The 13,194-nt window shown below is 42.6% G+C and overlaps 1 protein-coding gene across 1 annotated transcript in view; it reads right to left on the bottom strand.

The window, feature by feature from the left end:
- cacna1hb (calcium channel, voltage-dependent, T type, alpha 1H subunit b) overlaps nt 1-13,194 on the bottom strand; it is an 81,376-nt gene that overhangs the window by 67,319 nt on the left and 863 nt on the right. The window contains exon 2 of the mRNA XM_025058469.1: nt 2,917-3,185. Coding sequence (XP_024914237.1) covers nt 2,917-3,185 — 269 coding nt within the window. The remainder of the gene's footprint in view (nt 1-2,916; nt 3,186-13,194) is intronic.

Genomic DNA, 13,194 nt, shown 5'->3' with positions numbered 1-13,194 from the left:
CAAGAACTTCCCTGAAACATCCATGTTTGTTTTGAATCTTTGACCTGTATAATGACAGTGTTCGTCAGCAGAGACGCCGGCCTCCATTTTTCTCCGTCTCCTCACACTCGTGCGGAGCCAACTGGAGGTAGTCTCAAAGTCGGAGGTTTATATTTTGAAATGGGTTGCGTTATTCTGAGCCACAGGAATCAGCAGAGCTGGTGCTTTCTTAAATTGTCCAGCCGTAACGCGTCGTCTCCACCACTGGTGATGGTGTGTTTGTTTTGATCCACTGGACAATCGCTCGACTCCAACTCTGATTGGGTTACATGTTTATGAGCTGAAAAACGAAGTACGAAGGTAGAGAATTTAATCCAACCAACCATCCCTCCGTCTACATATATAACCATCCAGACAGACACATCCTGTCCATATAGATATGGTTCAGCTCCCACCTCCTCCGTGGAGAATTCCTGGCTCTGTAGATTCCTCACGAACTGATCCGTTCTTCTGTTTTTTCCTGTCCTGACCTCTAATTTGGACTGGCCCTGAAGGATTTGTTTCTTCTTTGGACTAACTTCCTGGTCATGACTTTGCCTTGAACTTCAAACGAACTAAACTGCTATTTCTCAACTGAGTCCTACTCTGTCATGCCTCTGGATTCTCCGCCTTCATCACAGGTGATTACAGTGAATGTCCTGGGAGACGAAGGACGGAAAGGAGAAGGAAAAGATCACGTCAGGAAAAATGCCACCACCCCCAGGAGTTCTCATATTAATTTACCTGTCAAATGTCTGCCCACGTTACTCTCTCAACATTTCCCCCTACGATCGCACAGATCCGCACGCTTACGATAAAGACATAAAGTATGAAAATATCAGATTAGACACAAACCAGCGGCTGCTGCTGTGAACAGTGAAGACGCAGACGCTCAGACGTATAGAAAAGAAAAGAGGAAAAAGTGAAGCGGAAGTAAACGGACCGCCAGGGCAGCTCTACGCTGTTGCCAAGCAACCAGGTGATCCCTCTAAAAAGCTTCTCCATGGGAGATTCCCTGGTTTGCGTGAGGGCATTTACTCGCCTGTGTGTTGGAGTGCTCCAATGTGTAATTGTGTTTGTGTGTGATCGTGAGTGTGGGTTTGTCCAATAAGTTAGTGCTGACACAACGAGTGTTCAATGTTCGTTGGAACGGCACAGCGGGGGCTGCAGAAGAGCTTGGTTTGTTGAATCTGTAGCCCCCCCCCCCTTTACTTCAGATTGTTCATTTTATTTATTCAACAATTACGTATTTATTTTTCATAGAGAACATACGGTGCTGTTGGAGACAAAGTTGCCGAGCAAACAAAGACGGGCATGCACGGGCAGAGAAAAACAATCAGCGCTCCACAGGGGCTAAGATCTAAACTTTCCCTTGAACGTCTCATCACAGATGTTTTAATATCTACGTGACGTGTCAGTGTGAATTACCTAATATCCTGCAGAGTTAATCGCTTTTTATGGCACAGAAAACAAAACAAAGAAAAGTGAGTTCAACAGCAAGAGGAGCCCAAAGGAGGCTGAAGTCTGAAGTGAATCAGACTCAAAGGTTAGACAGTGACAAATGTAACGATCTGAAGGATTAGCTAAGCCTCAGATTGTTGTTATATAAATGGTTTAGAGCAACACGCTAATTCAAATAGCAGCAAAATAAGTTGAATCAAAAAAGGTTTACCTCAACAAAGCACAACTAAAAGTCATTATAAATTGGCTGAAGGGCTAGCGTTAAGCTAACTGATCAATGCAATTTAAGGTTAGCTCAAATATAAGCTAGTGCTAAGTCAAATGTTGTCATGGTTATTGCAAATGTTTTAGGTTTGTCAAGAAATGGACGACGAAGAACGGTGCTTACACACCAAACACTTACAATTAGCCAAATAATTCGCTTTTGCTAACCACAAAACCTCAAAAATTGCAAGAATTTCTAAAACCAATACCTGTACGAAGAAGATATTTCATACACAAAAAAATGGATAAAATGACTGAGTAAATGCCCAATATAAAACTTGGACTAAAAATGTGTTATCCTAGAAATGTTAGGTGAACAGGCTACACAGTCAAAAAATACAGCAAAACATATACAAATGTCAGAAAAAGATAAATCAAACATCACGTAGTTTCAATTAAAAATGCTAGGTATTAAATTAAGTTAAAATCCTGCAAAACACAATACTCGCCCCCCACACACACACACACACACACACACACACACACACACACACAGTGTCACGCACAGTTACATGAGGAACCATAAGCAGTGGAAATTGCTCAGTTTAAAATGCCTTGACAAATCTCTAGGGTGTTGCTGACGTTTCTGCTTGGGATTATTCATAGCTGCTCACACACACTCCAGTGTTAATAACTACACACACACACACACACACCCATAAGTGCACACATACACACCAACACATGTGGCAGCGGATGGAGGCGGAAGCAGAGAGTGAGCGATAGGTTGGGAAATGTGAGGTGAGACGGAGGCAGACGGAGGCAGACGGAGGCTGGAGAAGGTGAGCTTGACTTTCCACTGTTTGTGACTCCTGCAGTACAAGTAAAGGCTGCTAACAATGCTACTGACAGGCAGCCGTAACCCCGGGGAGTCATTAGAGCCTGTCACTATGGAACCCTTCAATCAGATGAAAACCGTTGGCCATCTTTTCCTACGACTAATGAATCCACGAAATTACCTGAGGCCTTTCAAACTCTGCCACAAACAAGCCCACATCCAACTCTGACCTTCGTTCCATTTCCCACGTGATGAACTGTAAAGTAAACATCTAGCCAACAAAAACCTTGCAGGTCCAACAGCTCGGAGTAGGAGCAGAGCTGCAACAACAAACAGAAAACGCACCTGAAGGCACCATCTTCTAATGGCAGCGCCTCAGGGCAGCGAAAGGATATGGATGGCAGACGGCTCGGAGGCACCAGGACCGAGGAGGGCTGGTCTGAGTCAAGGCCAGGAGAACCACTGGTGCCAGAGTGGGGTACGGCAGGCTGTCCATCTCCTCTTCCTCCGCCTCCTCCTCGTCCCTCTGCTCTCCCTCCACCGACACGTGCACCTTCTCTCCTCCTTCCTTCGTGTCGCCGTCCTCCTGCGTTGGATCTCCATGCTGCTCCTGCAGGTCTAACTCCTGTTGGCCCGTCATGGCCACGCTGGGAACAGCCTGGACCTGGAGAGAGCGCTCAGGGGCGTCAGAAAAAAACGCTGTGTGTATCTGTGTGTTCTTGTGTAATCAGAACAAGTGGATGGTGCATTCTGGCTGAGCTTTATTTACTGATCGGGTTTTTGAAAATCATAAACTTTTCATCCCCATTGTTTTAGATACGACTCGTTCCGACTCAATTCTTTTTAAAGCTCCAACAAAACAGCTATTCTGTTTGAACAAAGGGAATAAAATCCCAAATTAGACCACTGATCCCACTGTGGGACAAATAAAGAAAATTGATTTTATTGAACTCGCTGTGCCCCACTGCAATTGCCTTGTACACCCTAGGGACCCCACCCCCTACTTTGGGAACAACTGGCTTAGCATATTATTAATATTATAAAAGACTAAAAAGCAACGAGACTTCTTCTCCGTCCCTAAATTAAAATCCCATTTAGAGAAAAATTGAAATTGAAATATTAAACGATAGCCTGGTGGAGGTCAAAGGGTCAGTAACAATTTCCTCCTTTGTATCATTTATTTTCTTCAAGCCGAACCAGAAATTGAACGTGGTTCAAATCTTTGTCTGTGTAAAGTGAGGTTAGCTCTGCCTCGATTGCCACGACAGAAAACATTTCCCCGACAACCTCCTGTTCTCAGACAGGAGTTTCAGAACTTCCTCGGCACCACATGATGATGTCCTTTCGGTAAATGTCATTTATACAGAGACAGATCGAGATCGAGAACGATAATGAACGTTGGTGGATGAATGGGAGCGGGAACGCAGTTTGACATCACGCGTGACTGTCCAGGTGTATCGTACAGTCCAGACCTGACATCAGTAAATGTCATCAGTGAACCTCTCAGATACTGTGACACCGCTGAACGTCATCAAAGCTGCCACGTGTGGACAGGATCCTAATGGACAGCCCACATGGACCACATGGAGCTACTGCCTTTATAAATCAATGGAGACGGAGTATGGAATACTACACTAGTACTGTATATTCCATTTAATCTAGTACATCAGAACAACTTAACAATTATTTACACAACAACAGACAACAACATACTGTATATTATATAGCATTGTTGCCCAAAGACTGGGTCGCGACCCTCAGGTGGATCGCAAGAGGTTTTTTTTTTCAATCGTGTTTCCCAGGCGTTTATGAATAATGTCTATTGACTTGGGTTTTTAAGGTGAAAAAAAGGTTTAGGAAACACTGATCTATATGGCACTAATCTATGGATGTTCACTGGACTGACATACAGATATGTCATGGATCCTGTCCTTCAGCGAGGTAAAGTCCTAACATGGTAAAAATCTTGTTGTACCAGGTGAAAGTTCTTGCTACAATAAGAAGAAGGAGTTTCTTGAAGAAGTACTTTTTTTTTTTTTTTGGTCTTTACCCAGTGCCCACTGGCGTTCAGATCACAAGTTAGAACTCAAACACTACACTTGACTCCTGTCTGAGAAAAGAACTGAACATAAAGTTCAGCTTCAATTCAAAGCCTTATTCTGTTTTATTTTGTTTTGTTTACTTTTTGCACATTTGTGTGTGGTTTTCTTCATGCGGCGTAGGTTCAAAACTGCTGTGTTCAAGTCCTTAAGCTGTCAGTGGCGCCCCCATGGGGTAGCCTGGGGTGGCTACAGATACCCTCTGAAAATTGCTGGCTGCACCACTGGCTATACCCCAGAGCATCTAACCCCCCTAGCCCCTCCGCTGACCCCTGACCTCAGACTGCAGCTGCTGATTTCATAAGGGAACGGCATTTTTCAACAACAAATGTATTTTATTTTGTCGGCATTTTTCAGATATGACTGAAGTAAACGCAGCACATGACCACAGGCTTTAGTTTCACCACCCTGAGATTTGAACTCTGGGCTCAACTGAACTCTGTACAATGAGTGTAAATAAAAAAATACTTTTCTCCTCTGAAATACACACGGCCTCTGTGGCTCAGCCGCCGTGTGTCTCTGTACTGAAGCTCTCAAACTGGAACCACAGCGTCTGACAGGCCGCGCTGTGCAGAAGCCCCCACTTCAACCTCCTGCACGGCGGCATTAAAAATCTTTCTGTTTTGCTGTGAAACCGTGAATGACCTTTGGAGGGGAACTCGCAGTCAGACAGTTGTCCCGTGGAGGAAGAACAAATCCAAACAGAGAGAATTAGACACGAGGGGCAAAGGTGCAAACACACAAAGTCTGCAGCAGACCACAGGCAGCACTTAGAGGCCTCCACTGTAAATCTACAGCTGTGCAACTCAGTGATGACAAGAGGCCATTACTGCACACGTCTGTAATCCTGACTGGCTTTGTACAAGCTGAACACGCATGGAGAACGTAGCTTAGAAGGATGAGAGAACATAGTGACACACAGTCGTTTGTCTGATTTCATTTAACTTGCGGTGCCCCACTGCAATTGCCTTGTGCACCCTAGGGACCCCGCCCCCTACTTTGGTAACTACTGGGATGGCATATTATCAAAATTATTAAAAGCAATGAGACTTCTTCGTCCCTAAATTAAAATCCTATTTAGAGGAAAACAGTCGGTTCCATTGTGTAACAGTTAGTACGCATACCTCGGAAGCAGAGAATCCTGGGTTCGATTCCCGGAGGAGCTACATGCTAGGCGCTTGCTAGTGGCAGCCTGTTAACAGTATATCTGCTGCTAACACAACAACTTCCCAAATATGGGATCACAAATGTATTGTTATTTTTTAAATTATTTTATTTAAAATAGAAATTGAAATATTGAAGGATGTGTTTACTGGGAGCCTGGTTGAAGTCAGTCTTTAATCCTGACTGGCTTAGTACAATCTGAATACATGGAGAAAGTAGCTTAGAAGGATGAGAGAACATAGTGCCACACAGTCATTTGTCTGATTTAAATTTTTTTTTTGATTCACAATGAAATCCCCACTCTGTGATTAGTGTTATTTAAGGCTCACTGAGTTGTAATTTTTCCTTCAGCTATAATTTAACACAGCGACATCTTGGAGCCACAGCAGCCTATGGTTGATCTCCATATGAACACTATACTGACTGGGATCTGTTGCAGTGCTGAAATCCAACGTGGGCTAAGTCAAAGTGAATGTTAATCGCACTTTTAACGAACAGCGTGAGAACAACAGCAGATTAACTTCTTGGCTTTGTTTTTTTTATTTATATATTTGTGAAGATTTCATCATGTTTTCTGCCTTACTGAACAGCGTGCAGCCGAGGCTTGGCAGGGGAAGGAAGGAGCGTGTGACTCGGTCCAGGTTGTCACAAGTACACAGAAAACGCTCCCCACTGCTGCACCGTGTGCTCCTTCCATCGCTTATTGATCCCAGGAGATTCAGGGTGGAAAACGATTCTAAAGCTACCAGGCAGGCACATCCACTCTGACTGTTCTGTACAGTTTCCAGAGAAGAGAGTGAGTGTCTCTGTGTGCACTCCATGAAAATAATGAGAAGGATTCTGCCAGGACCCCTCCTCCCTGTCTATTTCCATAATGGGCATGAATCCTCCACTGTGTAAGAACTGAAGAGCTGCACAATTTTGGGTTGTTTTTTTTTTTTTGTGATCTACAGTAAGAGTATTTGTTGGGTGGACACCAGATTTGGGGCAAAAAAAGAGGAGCTTTTTTTTTGCCTACTTGAAAGCAGACAGAAAACATCTTTTTAAAAAACTCATCCTAAGCCTCTCCTGTCCATGTGAAAATCAAATCATCCATTTAATTCTGTTCCAGACACCAGACAAAAAAATATATTCATACTTCATAAAGGCATGAGAAGCCTCTGAAACCCATTAGCTCAATTTATTCATACAGGCCGTACATCACAAATGCACGAATCCTTCTCTGAGAATTTATAACGGCCCGGCTCGAGCTCAATAAAACCAGAACAAAGAAGCGGTGGAAGACCAGACATTTTCTCTTTACTCTTTCTACAGTGATGTGGGCCCCATCACTCTGAAGGCCAGTCAGGATCATATGTCTGACGACATCTGAGAGGCTGTAGAGCAACACCCAGAACAACTTCATGAAAATGCAACCCAAGTAATAAAGCCAATAACGTCGAACTGGACCACAAGAAAAACAGCAGATATTCAAACCAAATACAATAATAATAAACCAAACCAAAATATTCATTGACAAAAAAAAAATCTAGCCCTGACAACGAGGTAACTGGGTTTTAATCTCGCATTAAACCCACTTTTAATTGCCAAAAAAATCATTTTCATTTTGTGGATGGAACAGCGCCACAGATGAAGAGCATCATCAGCATCATCACCATCATCATCATCATCATCATCATCATCATCATCCTCTAAGCCATGGACATTCACCCAGAGAAGTGTTCGGGGCAAAAGGAGCAAAAAGAAAAAGTGCATTAATGCCCGAACAAAATGAAAAGTTGAAACGCAGTCACTACCTGGGAGCAGAGTCCATCCACCAGCGCTTCTCACTCCAGGTCCGCCGTGCGCCACGAGCTCCCGGAGCCCGGGTGCTCCATCTGACAGCAGCCCGCCGCTCCTCTGCCGATATCCAAACTCAGTCCGTTAAGTCAGGGGGATGAGCGAGAGGAGAACAGGCGGGAATGACACTGAAAAGTTTCAAATACACCGTGAAAGTAAAGTTACACAGAGCCAAGCGATCCCTCCGTGCGCCAGCGTCCCCTCCGCGACTGGATGCGCTCTGCGGTGTCAGGTAGTGGAGTTCAGGCGGACCGGGGAGAGGGAGAGCTGCGTCAAGTCAGACACGCAGAGGCTGTCCGGACATAGACGGATGTCACCTTCAAAATAAAACGTCCTCTGCTTCCTACAACAAACAAATGGTGGAATATTCGGATTCAGTCGTTTATATGTTATTGTAGGTGAGTAGAACGAAATAAATATTTAAAAAATGTAAAGGGATTCAGTCGTTTATATGTTATTGTAGGGGAGTACAACGAAATAAATATTTAAAAAGATAGAAAGATAAAAATAGTGAATAAAGAAAAACAAACAAAAAAATACCACAAACTTCCATAAACCAAATCAAAATCATTGTGGTGATTTTTTTTTAAATTTTGGATGCACAGATTTCAGTGTGTATATGTACTATTATTTAAAAAATATTTTTTTTGTCTCTTTGCTCTTTGCTTTGTGTAAAACATTTGGAAAATGTACTGTTTAGTTTGATTTTTTCATTTCAAGAGACACTCAAAAACGGCCAGTGTCATCATCATCATCATCGTCCTCGTCCTCATCCTCGTCATCGTCGTTGTCATTATTTTTATTATTATTAGTAGTGGTAGTAGTAGTAGTAGAAGTAGTAGTAGTTGTTGTTGTTGTTGTTGTTGTTGTATTTAACCAGGGAAATCCCACTGAGATTAACATTGACATTGTCAACAGAGACCTGGACAGCAACAAACAACAACATGAAAAACATAAGGCATGTTGTGTTAAACAAGAACATGGACTGGAGTTTAAAAAAATGAGAAGGAAAATACACAGTAAAATAAATATAGATTCATTTTACATTATAATACATTAAGAAATGACTCAATCAAACAGACAGACAGTGGACACATTGTCCCAAAACTAATGCTGAACAACAACCAGGAGTCAATGAAGGAACTCATCAACTCTGCTGGAAAACTCCCATTTCTGGAACACCTCAGCACTGAAAAGCAGTTTGTCTTCTCACAGCTTTATTTTGAAATTTCTGAATGGAGAATCTTATTTTTACTCCAAGATAACTTCACACACAGAGTCACTGACAGCGCGTGACTTTTTCCCTCTTCACCTCAGAGAACACCACACCTCTGCTCTGTATCCTTCCTACAGACCTTGCTGAGTGTGTCAGTCGGTGGATGTCAGTCGGTGGATGTCAGTCGGTCGGTGATGACAGCTGAAGCTGCACAGTCACAGTTAGCGGGGATGACAACGAAAACAACAGCACAATCATTTCAATCAGCCAAATATTATTATTATCATTCATTAAAATTACTAATGAAAACAACAGACCTACAGACATGAAGTGTCTGTCTGTTGTACGTCAAACATGGAATCCATCTATTTACTGGTTGAGCAGAATTATTTGACTATTTATCGTGGTTGAACAAAATCAAGTTAGTTGAGGGTGGAAACTGTCAACGCCATTAGACTGGAATTGCAAAGTTTTTTTTTTACTGAAGTCTCTGGTGGCCAGTTCTACTTTAGCTCAATTTCCAAATCCTGTCTGAGTATATACATATATATATTTATTTTTATATCGGACAAATATTCCAGAGTCTGTCAAAGTAATATATCTTTGTCGTGTTGGATACATGTACTCTGTTCTGTTACATAATATATTTTTTTATGTATTTTAAATTTGATCAAACTTATACTGTACTGACCAGTAAGTAGTTACTCCTTAAAAGTAATTGTACTTCTAATGTATCACCTCACATGGTCGACAAATTAGCAAAATTCAATACACAAATCCATGGCTACATCAGTGTTTCCCAAACATTTTATTCTGGAAACCCGTATTTTAAAAGTCACAAATCTTCGCGACCCAAAACTAAAACAAACTTTTGCGACCCACCTGAGGGTCGCGACCCAGTCTTTGGGAAACAATGGGCTACATTATATCCATGATACTTCAGCATTAATAATGAATAAACGCAGCATAAACACCGGACATATAGTGGAATAAAAATAAATAGCTGCTCATTTTTATGGATGCTCCTTTGAATTCCCTGGAGTCTGCGTCTGCCTGTTCCTGGATCCCACTCCGGGAATTAATATTAGAGGCACCTTTTTAACAGTAGGTCTAAGCAAACAGCTTACAGAGAGCACTTGTCTGAACTACTCCCCTGATAATACTGCATCTGCAAATGGCCTCCAATTGATTTTATTTGAAGTATATGCTGCGTCGTACAGAAACTGTGGCTCTTCATGGTGTTGGAGCTAAGAAGATGGTTTAGATCAGTTTATATAACCAGACTTGAACGGTAAAAAATTCAGAAGAACTTGGTTGTTCTTTGTCATATAATTTCCTCTAAACAGAATCACAATGTATGAAATCTGCCTGGATTTTAATGAAGAACTTTAGTGATTACTTTTTTTCTGAAGTCCTGTCGACAGAAACGGTGGGATTGTTCTGACCCAAACAGACCGGCAAAAACCACAAGGACCATCACAACACCAGACGATACAGAGATGAGATTTTTGTTTTCTGCTCAGAGAAGAGAAACACTCTTCAATAACGTTCAATATTAACACTCATCACCAGCCTTGGAGCAGCAGCAGCAGCAGCAGCGTGCAGCAGCGTACAGCAGCAGCAGCAGCAGCAGCAGTAGCAGCAGCGTACAGGACAGCAGCATCAGCATCAGCAGCAGCAGCAGGAGCAGCAGCAGCAGCAGCAGCAGCATCAGCAGCAGCAGCAGCAGCAGGAGCAGCAGCAGCAGCGCTGTAGCTCACACACAGTGCGATAACTAGGACACCTCAAACTGCACACACAGAACTCATGGCAGGATCTGACGGTGGCGTTGGAGAAAACTGATGAGCAGTGTGGAAAGCGTTGGTAGTAATAGGTTGTTATTGGGTCTCCCCTGTGTTCCCACCCCCCCTCTTTCAGGACTCCTTCTGCTCCCCAGAAACATTTCATCTTCGTCCCTCTTTTTTTTACCCTCTTACTTGGTTGCGTTCATGTACTGCTTAACATTTGTCACTGGGATGCGTGAGCAGAGAGAGAGTTCCCATCCTTCACCAATAAGAAGGGAATCATTGGTCGAGGATGGGTATCTAGGCCAAACATTATTATCAGTGTGTGTGGAAGGAAGGCACCCCTCTGGTGTGTTTCCATGGTGACCATCACATAACATTAGACAGTATAAGGGGGGAAGCCTTATTTCACAGCATTGTGGAAACACGCTCTCTCACACACACACACACACACACACACACACACACACGCCCACTGTGAGAATTCGATGTCAGATCAATAGCACTGATCGGTCATTGAAATTGCCATGACAACTGCCTGAGGGTACTTCACATACTGTACCAGCACATGTACACCGAAAGACAAGTACACGAGGGACGGTGAGACCGCCTGCTCGTTTACCTGACCTGGTTACAGTAGAAATACACAAGAAGGTTAACAGGACACACACACACACACACACACATCTGACGGCGGTGTCAATGTCCACTTCTTAAAGTTTCAGTTTTCAGAGCAGCGCTGAAGGAGACAAAGTAATTAGATGTCCACGTTGACTGTCAGTCAGACGGCCCCGATATTGGTCTTGTCTTTGGACATATTCTACATATTCTAACTAAATAATTTCTATAATCTAGTTTAGAATCTGAAGGTTGGACGAAGAAGAAGAAGAAGAAGAAGAAGAAGAAGAAGACGACGACGACGACGACGACGACGAGAAGAAGAAGAAGAAGAAGAAGAAGACGACGACGACGACGACGACGACGAGAAGAAGAAGAAGAAGAAGAAGAAGACGACGACGACGACGACGACGACGACGACGACGACGACGAGAAGAAGAAGAAGAAGAAGAAGAAGACGACGACGACGACGACGACGACGACGAGAAGAAGAAGAAGAAGAAGAAGAAGACGACGACGACGACGACGACGACGACGACGACGAGAAGAAGAAGAAGAAGAAGAAGAAGACGACGACGACGACGACGACGACGACGACGAAGAAGAAGAAGAAGAAGAAGAAGAACTCTTGTAAAGTACTGGATACTTTGTTTGGTATCAAGAAAATAAAAGAATCTATGTAGAATAAATAACACTACAAAAACATCTACAATAATCACTGAATTAGAGACAAAGCTGAGTGGGTGGGTATTATATGTACAATATATAAATATACACTTTGTATATTTATATGTTTTGTATGTATAATATTATTATATTTAACTAAAACTTTTGTGAAAGAGCAAGAACCTAATAGTTTTTTTTCCCGTCAGTGCTTCGTGTTCTCGAAATCCACTGCATTACGCTGACTTGTTTCCAGCCCTCATTGATATAAATGGGTTTGTGCCTTGTTGGACGCTAACAATATTAGCATTAGGTACATTTGTTCAGTTTGTACTGTGGTTTGAACAACAACAACAACACACACACAAAGCCACCCACACACTTACACACACACACAAAGTACTAAGCCTCAGCTCTGACCTTGGTGGGAGGACCAATCAGGAGGACCAGCCTTCATCTTTCACTTCTCTTTGTTTTTCCTCCTCTCCTCCTCCTCCTCCTTCTTTTCTTCATCTTTGTCTTTGCCTGATCCGTCTGCTCCCCCCCTCATCTTCCTCGATGTGTATCTGTAATGAAATATATCTGTTATAAAGCTGGTAAATTTTCCTCCGGGGCTAAAGCAAGTCTCGGCGAGAGACAGAGAATATTGTTGTGTCTCTGAAACATTTGTTGTCTGCCGTGCACCAAACCATACGTCCGTCATCACAGGTGTGTCAATTAGCTCCATAGCACCACCTAGAAGACATCAATGAAGCAGTTAATACATCATGGTTAATCTTCAGGATGTCAGGTTTATTTTTTTTTATTTGGTCATTTTGCTGTCATTTCCATTGGTCTACAGTATAACTTGTCGGGGTATGTTTTGGCAAGAATCTGGCGATATGTATTGCAATACATAGGCAGATGCAATATACTGAGATACTATAGGCTCGAGAGAGGGATCTACATAAATATTTGCATGTTGTTTGTTAATTAAAAAAAATCAATACAGTGGTGTACGATATCGATACAGTATCGTGAAAAAAAATGTGATATTACAGTCGATCTTTGTTTTTTACACCACTAATAACTTGCTGTGTTTTGTGCAAACCCATAAGATGAAACAGTCTTTAGCTTCCATGATTTGTAATAAATGGAAAACTGCTGTAAACCCTGAGTGCACTGTCGAATATTCACTAACGTTGACGGGTATATAAAGGCGTTCCTGCCGGCTCTCATCTGAAGGAGAGAGGAACAGAACAAATATCAGGCATTAAAGTACAAGTGAAGTTGAAGTATTTCTAATTCTTC

The sequence above is a fragment of the Cynoglossus semilaevis genome, chromosome 9, assembly GCF_000523025.1.
Source record: "Cynoglossus semilaevis isolate Cse_v1.0 chromosome 9, Cse_v1.0, whole genome shotgun sequence".
Lineage (NCBI taxonomy): Eukaryota > Metazoa > Chordata > Actinopteri > Pleuronectiformes > Cynoglossidae > Cynoglossus > Cynoglossus semilaevis.
The sequence above is the reverse complement of the archived record's forward strand: the minus strand, read 5'-3'. Positions and strand labels throughout refer to the sequence as shown.